Source organism: Lagenorhynchus albirostris, chromosome 4 (assembly GCF_949774975.1).
Source record: "Lagenorhynchus albirostris chromosome 4, mLagAlb1.1, whole genome shotgun sequence".
NCBI lineage: Eukaryota > Metazoa > Chordata > Mammalia > Artiodactyla > Delphinidae > Lagenorhynchus > Lagenorhynchus albirostris.
Window position 1 is genome coordinate 121,296,088 of NC_083098.1, and position 20,092 is coordinate 121,316,179.

Below are 20,092 nucleotides of genomic sequence, written 5' to 3' on the forward strand. Positions count from 1 at the left end.
TATGGCTAAACATCTTTTGAATGAAAATCTTAGTATCTTTTAGTTTCACAAGTTTTGGCCTTTAATTACTAAGACAAATGTAGCCTGCCACCTGCTTCTTAGTCAAGGACCAAAAATAAGGTTCTATGGTGTTAATATTTAAGAAAAAATGTTTATATATCAACTAAGTTAATTTTGGTGGACGAATGAGGTCTTTGTGGCTACAGTTTACTGCTTTGCAAAAAAAGTTCTAATGCTATATTTTTATATGTACAAAAGTAATCTAACTTTTCTTTAATTTCTAAGTTTAAGTTTTGAGCAATTAAAACTAGAATATCTTGCATCTATGTTACCTGTTCTCAGCTTTGCATAAGACTAAAAAATATGATAATGTTCTTCCCAAGGTTCTGTTGTCATCATAATCATCTTTATTGGCTAATATATTTTAGGCACTAAACTATGCTTTGGAAATTCTAGAATTATAAAACATAGTTTCTGTCTTCAAGAGAAGTTATAATTTTGTTCTGACTGATGGGATATATGACTCTCCCACTCTCCACACACATTCTTACGCACACATACCACACATACACATACGCACAAATAGGATAGTTTAATTTTACATGTCATATTACAGGTAGATATTTATATGAGAATGTAGAGGTAGAATTAAATATATAGTTTTACCTATGACTGAAGTGAGGTGAATTTTACATGCATAATAATTCTAAAAGGAAACAGCCTCTCTCCTCTGTATCTTCATCGAATAATTTAAACATACCAATGATCTCTTTTATTTAGAAGTTAGTCTTACTATAACTTCTGGGGATAGTGCAATATATTACCATATGTTGTTATGCATTCAGTAATTCCCCTCTTCTTTGGGTAATTTATACAATAATAAAAGCTTATGTTATTGCTCTATGTAAAGTTTTCCCCCCAGAAAAGAACAAAATTATAGTTTCTTATTTCTGAGAAACAGGATACTAATGGTTCTGTGTAGTCAATATCAGTATGATACCATTTCTTTCTATGTTTAATTTCATTACTAATGTCAGAGTTGGCAATTATCTGTTAAACTAATTAAGGTCAGAGAATGTTGAGCTCCATAACCTATCTAATCAATTCCATTGCTAAGTATAGTCATTTTCCCATGATTTCAACCGTAAGATAATAATTATACAGACGGCGGGCATCCTGACCCATTATTCTTTATTCACTTACCCTTAGGAAGAGTTAGACAGGATTTGGTTTTATTGTGGTTATCTAATAGAATTAACATAACAAGTATAAATTTTGCTAATCAGGATTTTAAATCAAGTTTTTAAATTTAGTAAGTCTGCAAAAATTTACTTGATTCACCAAACTTTTCACTAGTTTAATTCATACAGACCAACGCTGCTTTGTGTGCCTATTTGTCCACCTTCACTTTGTTGAACTTCTTCCTTTATTTTGTTTTATTTCCACAAGTATTTATTGATCTACTCTGTGTTGGGCCCTGTGCTGGGCAGTGGAGACACAAAGGTGAAGAAGTCATGACCTCATCTATCCTGAAGGGCCAGGCTAGCTGGGGAGATACATGTGTAAACAGAGAATTTGGGGATCCTGCTAGAGCCATTCACAATATCTAGTGTAGTGTTGTGCTTATAACTAGTAGTCAACAAACCTTTATGAATGACTGAATTCTCAGCGTGTTAATGGGACCCCAGAGTAAAGGAACTTGGTCAAACTTGAGGGGAGAAGGGTAGGTTGGAAGGGTGTTGTGAAGAAGTTATCCCAAGCCTCTGGGAAATACACCCATAGATCCACTTAATACAACTTCTCGTAGAAGTCAAATAATAAAAAAAACAACTAACAGAGAATTCTCCATTTCTCATTAAACCTGGCTGGCTTAAGCCCGATTTTTTAAAAAAATGGTCCTGGGCATCTGAACCAAAGCTTAGTTTCATGAGATAAATTAACCCTATTTTTGTTTTTAGTTATGTTTAAATTTTGAGTTTCCTTACTTTTCAAAATTCTCTTTGGAGTTGATGCCAATGCTCTTACCCCAACAAATCAAGAATTTGTTTTGATAGCTGCCTCAGAAGAAGTTCACATAGTCTCTGAAATGCAGTAATAACCAGAGGGGTTTTTATTGACTGATTTCCAACTGAGGGATTTTGTAGTATAAGCTAAAATGTTAAAAAAAAGAAAAAAGACAGTGCACGCTACAAATACTTGATTTGCTCGTCTTTTTCCACTGCCATGTGTCATGTACTGTAATTAATTTAACACATTCCTTTTTAAAGCCAGTTTTCCATCCTCTTTTTACATTTCATTGTAAAGTTACGGAAGCTCTTTACCTTGCATAGAGTTAGAATTGAATAGCTCAAACTAGTCTAGACAATTGCAGTTCATAGCACAAGGGTAAATTTAGAAAGTTACAGCAGGTCACATCCATTGTGGATAAAGCAATAGCTCAGTTGTACCCTGGTCTTATAGGGAAATGTCAGCTGCATGAAATTAGTATTCTGAGCTCATGCGAAATCTCCTGTACAGAAATCTGTTTTAGTCTCACTGGTGTGTAAGTATACACATATACTGCAGTATACATAGATCTTGCAATTTTTTATTTTATCAGCACTTCCTGGCATTTCATGCAAGATGTTGATAGGTCAACAGTATCTGCTTCCAGAGGCAATACAAGAAGTGCTTCCCTATTCCTAGGAGTTTTATTGACAGAGAAATGGTAAGGAATGAAGCAAAAACCAGTATTGCTGCAAAAAAACCAGACCATCTCCCAGAGGTTAGGCTGTGGCCTCTGTCGGTAGTCCATATCCTCTCCTGGATTTTTTAGTCTTGCATTCTCAACACACTACCATGCCGTGATAGCACATCAGATTTCACCAGACCAAAACCAAGCTATTGTGTTCTCTCCAATTTTAGGGTATTCTGTTTCCCCAGATTTCTGGTCTTGATTAGTAATGTTGCTCATTACACGCCAAAGCTAGATGTTGCCAAATTTTCCTTAATTTCTTTTCCATAAACCCTTAAATTCAATTTCCCCAAGTTTTACAGCTTCTTTTCCCTACATCTATGACAAATCGTTACTTTTTTCACATTGCTGTCCCTGACATACTGCTCGCCAGAACTGTTGGAATAGTATCCCAGATTGTCTCACAGACTCCCCTCTAACTCATCTTCCATATGTTATAGGGTGATTATTTTGAAACAGTATTCTGATCTTGGCTTTTCCTGTCCTTTCACTTCGAGGGTAATGCTCAGCCTTCTTATGACGACATATAAGAACATTCATGGTCTGGGCCCTGCCTTACTTTGAGACTTTTACTTTTCTCATTTCCAACATGATCTTTATAATTCACACACACTGCATTACTTATAATTTTCTTCATACTGTGTTCTTTCCTACCACTATGATGTTGCACTCATTAGTCCCTGTGCCTGCTATGTTTTCCACCTAACTTATCACCAGGAACTTTATAAAATACTATGTTGCTATTCCTACTCTCTATCTAAATGTAAAATATATTTGTAAAACAAAACAAGCATCTATTGCTTGGACTACTGTCTCTAAATGGATCTCCCTGGATCCACTTTTACCCATTTCTATCTAATTCATGGACTATGTTGCAGCTAAAAAAATTTTTTTTAATGCAGACCTTAAAATCTTTTGAGGGGATGGATCATGTTTATTTTTTCTACATTAATCCTTTGCTCACTGCCGGGCATACAATAGGTGCTTCCAAAAATTTGTCTTAGCCTGGTTGTTAAGAGCTGGTTAAATTATTTTAACTAATTTTTTAAAATTTATTTTGTATTGAAACATAGTTGATTTACAATGTTGTGTTAGTTTCAGGTGTATAGCAAAGTGACAGTTTCATATATATATATAATATATATATTCTTTTTCATTATGGTTCATTACAGGATACTGAATATAGTTCCCTATGCTATATAGTTGGACCTTGCTGTTTAGCCATTCTATATATAATATTTGTTATCAAAATAATCTGTTGTTTGACTAATTTATTTTCACTTTTTTCCAAACTGAAGCTATGATTTTTAAAAAAATATTTATTTATTTATTTGGCTATGTCTGGTCTTAGTTGTGGCATGAGGGAGCTTCGTTGTGACACGCGAGATCTTTTGGTGTGGCGCACGGGCTTATCTCTAGTTGTGGCACACGAGCTCTAGAGTGTGCAGGTTCAGTAGTTGTGGTACGTGGGCTTAGTTGCCCTGCAACAGCATGTGGGATCTTAGTTCCCTGAACAGGGATTGAACCCGCGTCCCCTGCATTGGAAGGCAGATTCTTAACCACTGCACCACCAGGGAAGTCCCCTGAAGCTGTGATTTTTCCAATATGTACACGTTTAGATAGGTACAACTATAGATCTTTTCAGAAATTTAATCAAGTGAATAAAGTGAGTCAAACTGGAAGTTATTTACTTCTTATACAGCATACATGTTGCATATTCTTTAGGTTTTTAAAAAATTTAATTTAATTTTTAACAGGTCTGTTGACATTCATCAAGGACCAGCATGGTGAGGGTCAAGAAATGAATGTAAAAATGATTTTCTATATTACATTTAGGATGATGCAGATTTTTTGAGAATTACAATTTTGCTTTCCATGTAGATCATCAGAAATGTGCAAAAGAGTCTGAAAACTGTGCATGCTCCTTTGGGACCGACTTACTTAGGAGAATGGGTTGAATAAACAACTTCTCAAAAATTATATGCACATTAGAAAGAAGGGCTTTTGCATTTTACAGATGACAATGAACTTAATAGCAGTTTAACCAAAGGGACACAGATTATTTCTAATAAACAACATGATTATCATGCTGAAATTTCTGACACCCAATAATTAGAAAGATTTCCAAAAACATAGAAACTCCAAGGGTGGCACAAATAGAGTTCTTGGGTCTATTATTCCTATAAAATTAAAATATTGTCTTGGAACAAAAAGTGATCTTGAATCACTTTTTTTTTAGAAAGTGATGAATTCAAATTCTTATTTATTCTGGAGTAGACATTAATATTGCAGAACTTATGCACTCAAAAAAGTAAAATAAAAAAATTGAGTTAACAGCTCAGTTTTGATGCATTTTTCTCTAAATTAGTCTTTTTTGAAAACAGTATGAGTTCAGAATTACATTTAAACAAGACAGTCAGGTTGTTACTGTGTGTGTTTGCTGAGCTGTAATTAAGTGATACCCCCTAGAAAATCCATCTGACTGACAACTACAGATGTACACTGAACTGTGGTAAACAGAAAGCCCTTCTCTGTTTCCATGTGCATGTTAACAGGGCTACACTAAAATCAACAGTGTAAGGATACAAAAATATATGCAAGTTCTTTTAAAATAGTGGTCATATAATGAGGTAAGCCATTGTGAAGCTTTCATTGCAAGAGTGTATTTTCTTGTTGTTGCATCTTGAATAATTCGATGCAAGAGAAACAGTCTACGTTTTAGTGTGTGCAGTATGTGGGGCTGCGGTCAGCACCTCATCTGTGCTGTGTCACGAAGCTGCTTCTGTTTGAGTGATGTCTGCTTCAGAGCAGATGGTCTGAAGATGAATAATCAGACCAATGGGGATAGAAATTCGGTGCCTACCTCAAGGGGGCAATAGTAAATTAACACTGTCGGATGCCTGACATAATAAAGAATTGATGAAAGATATTTTCACTTGGTTGGGTTTGGTTTTTTCATATCCTGACAGTTCTAAAGGCCTTCAAAGGAGACTAAAACCTAATTCAGTTCCATTTATCCTGATACTTAAGTATAGCAGTGGGATAAACTCTAATATATCTTTCCTTCCAAATGCCCTGTAGTATTTTAACACACTGATTAGTCAGGGAATGAAGAGTTTCCTGTAGAGAAGATTTCTTAAAGAAAGCATTAAATAAACTATTGTTGCCAAATTATATCAAAAGGTCTCTCTTTTTTCTCCTGACCCAAGTATTATTATAGTAGGTTATTATTCATTTATAAAACCTACTCTTTTTATGGCCAGCTGTGGGCCAAAGGGAAATTCCTTTGGAGATTTGTGTACATAGCATAAAAGCTTGATAAGCTCTTCCATGTTTTGGCCCATGTTCATTTGAGTTTAAGATGCTGGCAGAACATTTTTACAGAGATGTCCAGCTCATTGAAAATTAGGAAAGATATTAGACCTCGGATACAGATTGTTTTAAAAATAATGCTTCATTATTTTACACACAAAACCAGTTGGAGATCCCAAAGCAATAATAGAGAACCGTTTAGAATTCAGTCCTATATAGATGTGATATGTGTTATTAAATTTCTATGTGGAGCTCTAGATTTTCATTATTTTTATTGTTGGCATGTTAAATGCAGATATCCATGTTACTTTAGCTATTGAAAATATTAGGGAATATTATAGAGAAAGTATAATATTCAGTATAAGATTTGTGGAATATTTTGCTCGTCTTTGCATTGTCAACATTTTGAACATAAAAAGTAAAGCAGTACTCTGTAATGACCTATATGGGATAAGAATCTAAAAAAGAGTGGATACATGTATATGTATATGATTCACTTTGCTGTACAGCAGAAAGTAACACAACATTGTAAATCAACTATACCCCAGTAAAAAACTTTTTTAAAAAGTCAAAAAAAAAAAGTAAAGCAGAACTTTTCAAATGTATCAGTTCACCCAATAGTGTTAGTGGTTGTATATGGCATTAAACCATGGTGTGACAAGATACTTCTACCTCAAGAGGAACCAGTGATGAAAGTGGGGTGTCATAATCTCCTAATCATATGCCATTTTCTCAAAGCATGATAAGCTCTTTAGGAAGAAATATTAACTCCTGATAAATAGTTTAATAGCTAAAGCAATCATTAAGGTGCTTACCTAACCAAAGCAATAATGTCTTAAATCTGTTCATGTCGTAGAGAATGGACTTGAGGACACGGGAGGGGGAAGGGTAAGCTGAGATGAAGTGAGAGAGTGGCATTGACATATATACACTACCAAATGTAAAATATATAGCTAGTGGGAAGCAGCCGCATAGCACAGGGAGATCAGCTCAGTGCTTTGTGACCACCTAGAGGGGTGGGATAGGGAGGGTGGGAGGGAGACACAAGAGGGAGGGGATATGGGGATATATGTATATGTATAGCTGATTCACTTTGTTATACAGCAGCAACTGACACACCATTGTAAAGCAATTATACTCCAATAAAGATGTTAAAAAGAAAAATCTGTTGATGTAACTGAAGCCTCTCAAAGAGTATCTTATCCTTTGAGACAATCTGAAGCATTTAGTTGCAGTGTTCTTCAATTTAAATTTTTAAGATGAACTTCCAATTATTTAATCTGATGTCTGACCTACAGTGACAGCAAAATGTTTCCCTCACTATTCTGATTTTCTTAGATTTGTAAATGTTGTGGAGAAGCCACAGATATTTCCATCTACAAATTTACCATTTTCCCATTTAAATTCAGAAAAAAATTGATGTGTTTTATTTTGTGACAGAACTTCTGAGTTCTGTAGGTGTTTTGGAGTCGTAGGCAGAACATATGTCTAGAATACAAGTAATCAAAACTTGTTGATTTCCCTGCCTTAGGAGAAGTTGCTTAAATTTTCAACTTATGATAATGTTCAGTAGGAAACTGAGATGTAAGCAAGTTAACTTAAGAAAGTTTCTACCTATCTCTGTAAAAGTTCTCATTTTAGTGAAAGTTTTAATGTCTCATTGTATTGATATCTTCGAATTGAGCCTAGTTGTAGAAACATCTTATGGAACCAAACTCATGTCAGCAGAACAGTTACTTTGCAAGTTAGACTTTTATTATCTCATAACATACTAACTCAGGAATTCCTATTTCTTCTGTTCGATAATTATTTTAAAATGAATATCTATAAAAATATATAAGCATTTAAAAATTTCAAAATCACAGGGAATCTGAAGTATAAAATAGTTATCAAATATATATCACAACTTTTTTTCTGATTTAGGGTTTTTGTTCCTACTAGTTTTGTGTTCTTGCAGTATTTCTAATTTATTGAGAAAGATATCGTCACATTATTATTTTGATTCAGTTTTCAGAAAAGTGAGTGACACAAAGTGAGTGTACAGAAATTTTTTTAAGGTATAAAATTGTGTCTTAGAACTTACTTATATTTATCCCAGAAGGCGTAACAACCGAGATCTCTGAACCAGACCTGGTCTTCTTGGATTTGTAGTAAATGTTTTTGAAGACCAGAGGAGTACTGTTTGTACAGTATAAGAAAAAGATGCTGTAGAATTTGAGTTAGCAACAACCTTCTTTGGAGTTCAAGCACAAAGCCGTGGGCATTTAGTAGCCTGCATTTTCTCTTAGACTGTGTAGCACCTTAAATATATGCAAATCAAATTTTCATTAAAAGCCTTGCATAATATGAATAGTCTGCCTTAGAAAAACTGCCTCCATAGTAAGAAAAAGATGCTGCTTTTGAATACTAATTTTTTCATCTATTTACTCTTCAGTGATTTTTGTCACTATTGTGTAAGTTAGGAACAACTTATTTTTCAGTGTTGCCATCTTTTTAAAGTAAATGTTTCATTTAATTATAACAAACATACAGAAAAATGCATAAATTATATTGTTTATCTTGATATTTCTCACAAAATTTACATACCCATTTAACAACACCCAGAATGAGCAGGTAGAACTATGATATTACTAGCAACCAGAAGGCCCTTTCTGCCTCCTTCCAGAAACTACTATTCTGACTTCTAACAGTATAGATTAGTTTTGTCAGTTTTTGAACTTTAATAAATGGAATCATAAAGATGTCCTTTTTGGGTCTGACTAATTTTGCTTAGCCTTTTTTTTGTGTGAGATCTGTCGATGTTCCATGTGGATATGGTTCATTCACTTCTGTTCCCACTGCTATGTAATATTCTAGATTGACTCTTTTTCGAAGTGTAAGAATTGTACAAGGGATTCATGAATCTCTACATAGTATTGCAAAATATTCTTAATGCTTTGAAAGGGATGGAATTGGTATGCTATAGGCAGTTTTTCTTTTCATGGATGATAATCTCAGGGAAGACACTGATTGTCGGAGTCCAGCTCCAACGAGTCCAGGGAAACCTGAGGGATGGACGGCGTCGGCGAAGGAAATAAGACCTGACACCCTTTGTAGATGTCAGCACATCGAGCACACATTTATTTTTCAGAGCAGGTATTTATATGTAGGCAGGTTTCATCATCATGTACAAAATCTCAACATGTTCTAACCTCAAAATATTTTTATCAGTTTTCTGAAAACGTCCCCAGTTTCTAGATGTACTAACAAGATACTTCCCCAAGTTCTCATTAGTTGCAGGTTATTTTCTAGCAGTTAAGCCAAGCTATTATGTAAGTCTTTATTACACAAGTGCAAGCTTCGTGTTCTTTCTGCATGGGCAAGTTTTTTGAATAGTGCCTTGAAAATATTTACAATATATCCTACAGTTCCTGTGTACCTGACTCCACTAGTAGCACTTACAATACCTCCTACGCTCCTGTTTATCATCCGCCAATTGTTGCCAGAGTATTAACCTTTCTTTATAGTGGACCCATATGAAAGCAAAATCATCAACAACCCCTTCGTAGGGCCACTGTTGTTCAGTTGGGGGTGTTTTCCATAGGAACATCGCTGTATTTCCAGATTGTGTGTTGCGTTCCCAGTTTCCTGGGGCCGAAATAGGTACTTTCCATTTTGTGATAATAGTAGTGGGGGGTAGTAGTTTTTCTCATTTTCCTAACCCTGGGCGCAAATCCCCCTTGTGCTGTTTCCATATATAAGCTTAACACAGCCAAACAAATCAATAGAGATGTAGTCCACCGACCTGGCACGGTGCTGCTTCGCAGTCCTGCCTTTGATTGCATCATGACTTTGTCACGGCGCAGGGACTCCAGGATGGCTTCCAACAACTGATAATGAAATAATTTTAGCATGCTAGTGAATAATCAGTGTCAAAGTGTAATACTAAGTTAAGGGAAAACAAACTTTGTCTTTATATAAAAGTGTAATTTCAAATGATCTCACATATCAAAAAGATATTTGCTTAAAATATGCAGGCAGAATTTAGTTATTGATTTGATATTTTATGTGTTAATCATTAATTATCTTAAGTAACATTTTATTTTATTTATTTAAAAAAATACATTTATTTCATTATTATTATTTTTTTTTTGACCTCACCATGGGGCATGTGGGATCTTAGTTCCCTGACCAGGGATCGAACCCGCACCCTCTGCATTGGAAGGACAGAGTCTTAAACACTGGACCACCAGGGAAGTCTGTTAAATAGAAACACCTATGCCTGAACCAATTTTCTTAAAACATAGGTCACTGAAGTAGGAACAATCTTTAGAGAAATTGCATTATTTCTTTCTGAAGATCATAGCTCCTTCTGCATTTCCCATTTAATAGCAGTGTAAAGACCTATTGAAATGATGCTAAAAATGGAACTTAATCAGCATGGTTGAGCTACAGTGTACAAACATATGGTTTATAGCAATTTTTGTTATTAGTGTCCAGCTGAATTGAAATTAAGTAGGATTTTGTGGTATAAGGTGTTTTACTGGTCATTTATATGTTCTAACTGCAGGAAGGCAACTTGTGGACTTCTTTCTGAAATATTTCAGTACATCTAATGTGCGGTTCTCAGTTGCCCCCCAATTTTTGGTTTATGACAAGATAGTGATAACAATTTGAGCTACTAAAAGAGCTAAAACATATAAACAATCCAGCAGTCCCTATACAAAAGTATGATTATTTGAGTGAAAGCATTCGTATATCACAAAGAGGGTGTTTTGTAAAATCTTCATCTTTGGAGACAGACCACACCCAGTTCTGCCTTCTTTTTTGTCCTTTTGTACCTGCACACAGCAAAAGATTTTCAGACACTCTGGTCTTCTGGCAACAACCTTTTTATTTAAAGAAGATAATGTGTATGCATCTATCCTTTGATTTGTCATTGTTGTTTTGCCTTTATCATTTACAAGAAAAACTACAATTATTAAAAATCTCGGTCAGTGTCCTCTGTGCCTGTCATTGAGCTAAGCATCTTCAAATCTTATTTCATTCTCCCAGCAACTCTATAAAATACATTTATTTTTTGATAAGGAAATTAAGACCCACAAAGACTCAAGATCATACAACTCGTGATTTGCTGGACATGGTTTTAACTTATCCAACATTCCTAGGAAAAGACCTAAGGAATTGTAGAAATGTCCCTATTTCATTATGTATATATTAAAGGTTTTCCCTTCAAGTGATTTTAATATATTTTATTTATTTTGTATTGCTATAAAAAATGTGGATCTTGGAGTAGGCAGGTAAATGACCCTGTTTTTACAAAGGAATGACTGCATCCTAAGAAAATAAGCAAATTCCCTAAATTCCACAAGGAGCATGTGCTTTCCTGTGGTTAATCAGTCAGCAAATATTTGTGGAGGGTACAGGATAAGCCAGGGGCTGTGAGGCGAGGTGCCCCATGTCACTCCCTAGGGTAGTTGAGGCTGGTGGCTGACTCACACTAGAGGATGCCTGCTTCTCAAACTTGAATAATGTATTCCTCTCTTTTGAAGTATAAAAAAAGTTTGTGACCTCCAGTGCTGTTATTTTTATTGTAGTGTTAATTTATTTTTCTTTTAATTAAAAAAGACTCTTTTTTTTGGCCATGCTGTGAGGCTTGTGGGATTTTAATTTCCCCCCGAGCAGGGATTGAACCTGGGCCCTTGGCAGTGAGAGCATGGAGTCCTAACCACTGGACCGCCAGGGAATTCCCTATAGAGTTAATTTAAGTGTAAAAATAAAACTACATAAAATTCCTTAAACTCTTAGACCATTGTTAAAAAGAAAGTTGTACAAATTAAGCATGAACAGAACTACAAAACTAGTATTATTCAAATAAATAACACCAATGTAATAGAATGGATAGGATTGTCTAAAACTAAATCACAGATGTTGGATTTAACAGTAAGAAGATTTAACCTCAGATTTCAATAATACATTTCTGAATTTGACTTCAATGAAAATAATATAGAGTGTACGTTTCTATAAGCATGTTGTACAACCATTATTAATACATTTGAGGTTTTGTTTCCTACTTCAGAATAGTTAAAGTGATAGAGAACTTTGTCAATGCCAATTTTAATGGCATGCCATTTGATAATCATTTAAAGCTCTCTTCATTTACTTGGAGATGAAATTAGTATTGTGGTAAAGATGTGTACCTAATCCAGTAAAAGCTGCAATTGGGAACTAAAAACATTTTACTCTGGATTTTCTGTTACAGTCACTGGTAATAGTCCAGGTAAGTTGGACCCTACAAAGATAGCACCTGAGCCTGTTGTTATTTGAAGCTTTAATGTGCTACTGAGTGCTGTGCTCAGGTTCTTTTGGTACATCCTACCTTGTATGATGGCCAGATTCTCTGATCAGTCTCTGTCCCATGGCAAAATATTTTGCATCCCATGCATCTGTCTATATTCCATCCCTATTTCAACTGTTATGCACTGAATTATAAACACAAAGGCATATATCAAAATTATATGGTTGTACTCAGTTAAAGGGTAGCCATCTAGATGACCTGGGACATGCTTATATTCTCCTTCTTAGGTTGTTACTGAACTGTAAGCATAGAAGTTTTACAAAATCTTGGAGCAAACTCATGAATCTCTGTGAGTGTGCCCCTGGACCCTTCGGGGAAGCACTCGTTTAAGACATAATGTGGCTCTGTGAATGCACATTCCTCCTTGCGTTTCATGTCCACCCTGCTGGATGCTGAGAAAGTATTGTTTTTCTAACATTGTGATCAAAAATGTACAGAACTGTGTCAAGAAGAACTGAAGAGGAAATTTTTCTTTCTCGGCTTGAGATGCCACACTCAGGTTGAAAAGGGGACAAGTTTTAATGACATCCATCTGTTGCAGATTAAAATAAGTGGAGCTCAGCATTTGAATGCCTCGTCCAGAGTCACACTTTATAGGCATAAGTACAATTGGTTTTAGGATTGAGAGTTCTAGGGACCTAAAGCAGCAAAGCAGAAAGAGGTTAGTCTATTTGTCTGAGACTTTTACCCCAAAGGAATTGCTATTGCCTCATTTTCTCTTTCTTGTACTTTTTATGTGTGAAATCTCCTCGTTGAGGCAAGAGACAACAGTCTATTTTGAAAGCATGCTTCTCCCCTACTAATACCTAATTTTAATTTTTAAATTCTTACTTTTGTCATACTCAGAGGGAAACATAGCATGGTAAAAATTGCTGCATCTCTCACCATGAGTCCCTGAATCCTCTTTTATCTCTGTGTTGATTGAAGGTAACCAGACTGACTGCTGTTTATCCTAAGCTCTTGTGTCAAGAGCTTTAATCACAGATTGACCTCTTTGTAGCATAGGGTTTGCATGTGTTTATGTGGAAGTAGGAGAAAAATATATACTTCCATGCTGGTCTATACTTTAAACCTTCAAAGATGTCAATATCTACATATAAATTTTGAAGTCTCATTTGAATTTTGTTCTTGAAACTCATGCTCTGGAACCGTTTTATAATAACACACTTATCTGCATTTGCAAAATGCATTTCTAGTACATTTTCTCACTTTGGGACAACTCAATCCCTTAATGGGGTTCTAGAAGAATCCAACTTATAGCAGAATCTACTGTGACTCAACTGTTGAAGAGGTCCCTGGCAGGATGGCTCAGATGTTACATTTCCACTGTCTCTAGCCCCTCCAAAGCACTGGGAGCATTTTTTGCTAAAATTCCAGGGACTGGCTGTAAGTCTTTGACTTGCCTCTACTTTTTAGGAGTTTGATTCAGAAAAGAGAAAAATAGTTATTAAAACTTGTTGTTATGTAACAGCAAAAGCGATCCTCAATGTCATGCCCAGTCCCTAGAGAAGGTTCTAAGCGGGTCTAATAGAGTTCCCTCCGTGATGCCAGAAGCCCCCTTCAGACCAACAATTGCCTCTGTAAGCTTCCACAGGGTGTCTCCAGGTGTTTCTTCATCCCTAAAGGGTCAGGTGCTCCCTTCTGGCTGTACTTGTTCATGGCATTCTTTTTTTTTTTTTTTTTTTTTTACAAGAATGATAGAGCACCCTGATCTTAGTTCATGAGTTTAGTCATGTTAGATATGTAGAGAGAGACAGTCAACTGGCTTTTAAATGCAGTGTGTACTTTACCATCTCTTTCTTTATTCCCAAGTGAGTATGTTTCTAATTAGTTTGTCTCAAGGCAGCTCTTCATTTTCCTAGGTGCATAGATGGCTGATAAATTTGGGGCTAGGGCTGTCTGCCAAGAATTCCCTCTCCAGCTAAGACACTCTGTTTAGCAAGTGCCATGATTTTCAGAGCGAATATGTAGACCAAGGGCATACTGAGGTTATCACAAATGAAACAAACTTATAGCTCATAGGTTAGGTATTTGTACTAACATCTGCTTTGATACTTTGCAGGGATGCGGTAGAATAGCAGATAAGACTAGCTTTGAGGCTGATGAACATGGGTTAAATCTTGAATCTTCACTGAAAGATTATGTGACCTTGGAAACTTGCCAAGCCTCTTTCCTCACCTATTAAATGAGCGTAATAATAGTTCCTTTCTCCTAGTATTATTGTAATAATGATAAAATGCATATGACTTCTTAGCTCTGTGCTTGACCCACAGTAAACACTCATAAATGTTACCTATAATTATGAAGCCTCATGTATAAGATGGAAGTATTTTCTAGGCATCCTCTTTAATATAGTACAGAGCATGTGGATTTATTTTAAAAATCTATGGGAAATAACCTTGTCATACTTTCTGTGACCTAATATTACTTAATTTTTGTTGTTTTTTAGTAAATGATGTTTCTTGTGGGATACTGACAGAACATGATGCAGAGTATAATGTTTCGCTTTTAAGTACTGCGGCAAGAAACCTGAAGGCGGAAAATCTTCCTGGAATTTAGAATTTGCTGCAAGCCGCAAAATACATTCATAGAATAGGCATTTAAAAATGAGTCATAATTCAGTCCCTGCAGCATTGCAGATATACTTGGGGCACCCTGCCATGGGCACAGCTTTCAGGAAGGATGGAGCGTGAGGCATCGTAGCAGGGCAGGCAGGAGGAGAAACAGTGCGATGTTAGTCATACCAGGACTCCGAGCGTGAATTCCAGATGTGTAGATTTCAGTCATACCTCTCAAATCCTCATAAATTACCTATATTATTTGTAAATTTATACGCCATTGTGGTTTTGGGTTAAATATGAGGTAATTTCGTCCTAGGGTTTTCAGTCTTCCCCTGTGTAAATCATTTTAATGGTATGCAAATAATTCTGTATTTGAGACTCCCAGAGAAAACGCTTACATTTCTATCTCTGTACGTCATCAGCAGTCACAATAAATAGGCCTGACAGAGTGTGCCAAGGGCCCTGGCCAAATCCATTCTTCGAGAGAGGGCAGGGCAGCCTACCGAGGAGAATGATGGATTAAGAGCTGCCCCACCTGAATCTTAATTCCTAGTAGGTCCCTTTTCGTGTTACCATTTTCTCTGTAGTCAGATGTTGTACCACCCAAAGAGCTATAAAATGATGCCAGTGTCTTGGAACCTAATGAAGGCTTATCATCATCCTTGTGTTAAGGTTTGAAAATCAGACTTTGTCAGCAGGTCAGAGAGGCAGGGCAGTTGTGGCTACATCTCTTGAGAAGCCTCCCCGAGACTTTTTGTGGGGGAAATTCAGCTGTTCTCCCACAATCAGATTTTGAGAGGAATGGGCGCAAGATGAGGACTTAAAAAGCAATTTGTACCCAGAGTGATCATCTTTACCAAGAGATTTGAGCCTGGTATTATGTCAGCTGGTTTAAATTTAATCTTGTTTTTCCAAAATCACTGGGATCACAAAATTTGCATCGGCCCAGTCCACACTTGCCAACTAGTGCTATCTGCTTTCCTCGAAGCATCCATGGAGCTTTCTGTTATTCCCTTACAATGAGGACAGACTGTCAGGTGACCCATACTCAGTGCTCTCCCTCAAATGCATCTGAAAACCAAATAGTAAAGGAAGAGAAAGAAGAAACCCAGTACCTTATTTCATTGGTTTTTTAGCTCGACGTTAGGCTCAGTATAGAGTCACTAGCTTCCTGAAGCTAAAATGCATGGATAACAGTGGATTTGGGGGTAGTGTAAATTCATCTTCAAATGTGGCTGAAGATTTGGAGTAAATCGGTAATAATTATTTTTATTGTTCTTTTATACTCTTTAATATAGCAGAGTGTATTTCCTATTGACTTTAATGTCTTTAAACAACTCTCTAGAAATACTGTGAAGTTGCTGACTTGTACTGTGAATTATTATTCAGTGTTTTAAACTCAGGATTGAAATATTTTGCAACTGAAGCTTTTCTTTGTTTTTTTTTAACATCTTTAATGGAGCAGAATTTCTTTACAATGGTGTATTAGTTTCTGCTTTATAACAAAGTGAATCAGCTATACGTATACATATATCCCCATATCCCCTCCCTCTTGCGTCTCCCTCCCACTCTCCCTATCCCACCCCTCTAGGTGGTCACAAAGCACCGAGCTGATCTCCCTGTGCTATGTGGCTGCTTCCCACTAGCTATTTTATATTTGGTAGTGTATATATGTCCATGCCACTCTCTCACTTCATCCCAGCTTCCCCTTCCCCCTCCCTGTGTCCTCAAGTCCATTCTCTACATCTGCGTCTTTATTCCTGTCCTGCCCCTAGGTTCATCAGAACCGTTTTTTAATTTTTTTAGATTCCATATATATGTGTTAGTATATAGTATTTGTATATGGTATTTGTTTTTCTCTTTCTGACTTACTTCAGTCTGTATGACAGACTCTAGGTCCATCCACCTCACTACAAATAACTCAGTTTCGTTCCTTTTTATGTCTGAGTAATATTCCATTGTATATATGTGCCACATCTTCTTTATCTTTTCATCTGTCGATGGACACAGTGCAACTGAAGCTTTTCTGATGCATGGTGCAAACATTCTTGTGTTTCTGTGTTTGATATGTTTTCATTTTATCAATACTTCACTAAAGGTCTTTTCTTTTTCTCACAGTCTGACAGCAACGCAAGCTTCCTCCGTGCTGCCAGAGCAGGCAACTTAGACAAAGTAGTGGAATATCTCAAGGGGGGCATAGACATCAATACCTGCAACCAGGTAAGAGCACGGCCACTGGTTCTGTATTATACGTTGAAAACACTCTTATTACCTGCAGATACATTCCAAGAGCCCAGCTTTTTTCGTGTGCTTGTTGAATTTACTCAGATAGCAGCAATTCAGAATTATGAAAGTCCATTTTTCTTCCTTACCAATTTTTGAAGCCTCATATGGTTGTATCTAGAGTTAATAAGGCTGGCAAATTAGATAGATCAAAAATAATTGAACCTCGGTTTTGCCTATGAAATGATCTGGGCTGCCCTGAGCTGGAATGTTGACCAAGAACGATGTTTTACTTCTCATTTATCATCAACTAGTTATCCAGACTGTGGCTTCTTTTCTTGTTTGCTGTATGCCTTTTACTTAGGGGTAACTGATTGTTACAATTTGGGATAGAGAAATAAGAGGATAAAATCAAAATTATCCCTCCCTTTCTCCCTAATTAGTTTTTTATTTTTTCAACTTTATGCCTTTATTTATTTTTTATGCTCTATTACACTGACTAGGACCACCAAAACAATCCCCCCAATTAGTTTTAAAATATAAATTTGAATGAGAAGAGGTTGCAACTGTTGGCTTAAATGAGGTATTTGGATTATTTATTTATCACATCCATTCACTAAGGACTTTAGACAATATTATACATTTGGATATTATTTGGTCCCAGTGATGTTGAGATTTTTGTGCTATTTTTAACTAAGATTTTAATGCCATGAATTAAAGTGTCTAGTGGACTACAGTATTCAATACAGTGTGCTAAATGTTGCACATCGGTGTGTGTGTGTGTGGGGTGTGTGTGTGTGTGTGTGTGTGTGAGTGAGACAGAGCTGACTGGGAAGTGAATAATCCTGACTAATTTTAAGTTAATAGGAGATGAATTTTATTGGCGGATTCTAAATCATCTATAGAATGCCTATGATATATATTGATATATATTCTGATATATATTGAGCCCAGTTACATTCCATCTATAGTCGCCTGAAATTAGTATACCTTTCAAGTACAGCTTTTCAAAAACAACCTGATATCTTTTCATACTCAAACTTACTCTCCTCTCAAATTCCTACCTGCTGGTTTTCTCACCAATGTTAGTTCCAACAGGTCTCCACCCTTGTCTTCTCCCCTACACCAGTCTAGCACTCCTTTTTCAGTTCATCTTCCACATCCACAAATTTGCACTAACTCACAACACGGTCACTTACCATGGTTGCCATAACAGCCTCCTTAATTAGGTCCTGTCTTCATCTTGTCCACTCTGGTCAATCTCCACACTATGTCTTGAGTCATCTTTCTAAAATAAAAATATGATTATGGCACTCCTTTCACTACCAAACTTTCTATGGCTTCCAATGCTTAGGTCAGTAAGATAGTTGTATAAGAATTACCTGAAGCCTTTTGCAAAGGGTGCAGGATTTTCCTTGCTCCTCTTGAGAGTAACCGGCTTAAGAAGCACTGTCATCGATGGCAGTATTTCTTATCCTTTAGAGGAGTAACTCCGGTGGCATCAAAAATATTGAGTGTTGGGCTTCCCTGGTGGTGCAGTGGTTGAGAATCTGCCTGCTAATGCAGGGGACAGATTTGAGCCCTGGTCTGGGAAGATCCCACATGCCGCGGAGCAACTAGGCCCGTGAGCCACAACTACTGAGCCTGCGCATCTGGAGCCTGTGCTCCGCAACAAGAGAGGCCGCGACAGTGACAGGCCAGCGCACCGCGATGAAGAGTGGCCCCCGCTTGCCACAATCAGAGAAAGCCCTCGCACAGAAACAAAGACCCAACACAGCCAAAAATAAAAATAAATAAATTAAAAGAAGGTTCAACATTTAAAAAAAAAATATTGAGTGCTTGCTGTAGGGAATATCAGTCTGCTGTCACCCTGAGCATCCGTATATATTCTTTTGTGTGTGTCAAGAATGAAAGGCCCCGTATGCTCTTTATCTGGAGCATTTCTCAGGGTAGTGATTGCAGTGAGCAACCTAGAGGGATTAGGTAACTTCTTCCTCTAGATAAGAAGTAGGCTTGTTCTTTCTTATTTTAAAAGCTGTGAATTCCCCAAGGTTAATGTTCTTCTTTAACAACCCACAACATGCCCAGGCATCCATCACTGGTCCTGTATGTCACCCGCATGGGATTGGGAGGGGGGCATAGGGAGCTGGTGTAAGCAACATATTGACACTCAGCCACTCCTTTTGCCATGAACTGTAAAGTCCATTGTCTCTGATCCAGGAGACTCATGTCTTCTACCAGTATCAGGAAATAGTAGCAGTTAAGCTTTTTAGCTTGTAGGTGAGATAAAATCCCAGACCTTACATAGTTCTTGACCCTGACCTATGGAATAAGAGTAAATTCCTTTATCCCAATATATAAGATCTTCATATTTTACATATTTTACATCTCTATTTCTTATCCATCTTATATTATGAATCTCTTTTTGATATGTTTTTAGTGTTCTTTTGAACAAATAATTTGAAGTTTAGATACATTAGTTACTTTAAAAGAGAAAGACAACATCCAAATTCCTATATAGATATAGATAAATGAAATTCTTCCAAAGCTACCTGTGAGATTGAATATGAAATATTTAAAATTTTTAACATGTTAATTTTATTTATTTAGTTACTTAGTTATTTGGCCGCATGGCATGCGGGATCTTAGTTCCCTGACCAGTGATCAAACCTGTGCCCCTGCAGTGGAAGTGCGGAGTCTTAACCACTGGGCCACCAGGGAAGTCCCTTCACATGTTATTTTAGACTTTTTTCAAGTATATTAAATACATTCCCCCAATTTTAATATCAGTTCATTAACATTCTAAATTTGCAGTATGCTGGAAAATAGGCAATGAAACTGTTAGAACTATTAGTTCATTTGGTAAAATCATTGTAAGTGATACCAAAAGATGAACCCAAGGAAAATAAAGTTAACCTCAGTCAA

General features: G+C 36.5%; 1 protein-coding gene across 2 annotated transcripts in view; it reads left to right on the forward strand.

Moving 5' to 3' along the window:
* The window catches only part of ANK2 (ankyrin 2), a 242,161-nt gene that overhangs the window by 16,557 nt on the left and 205,512 nt on the right, over positions 1-20,092 (forward strand). For both annotated transcript variants that reach the window (XM_060148618.1, XM_060148619.1), the window contains exon 2: positions 17,063-17,164. In XM_060148618.1, coding sequence (XP_060004601.1) covers positions 17,063-17,164 — 102 coding nt within the window. The remainder of the gene's footprint in view (positions 1-17,062; positions 17,165-20,092) is intronic.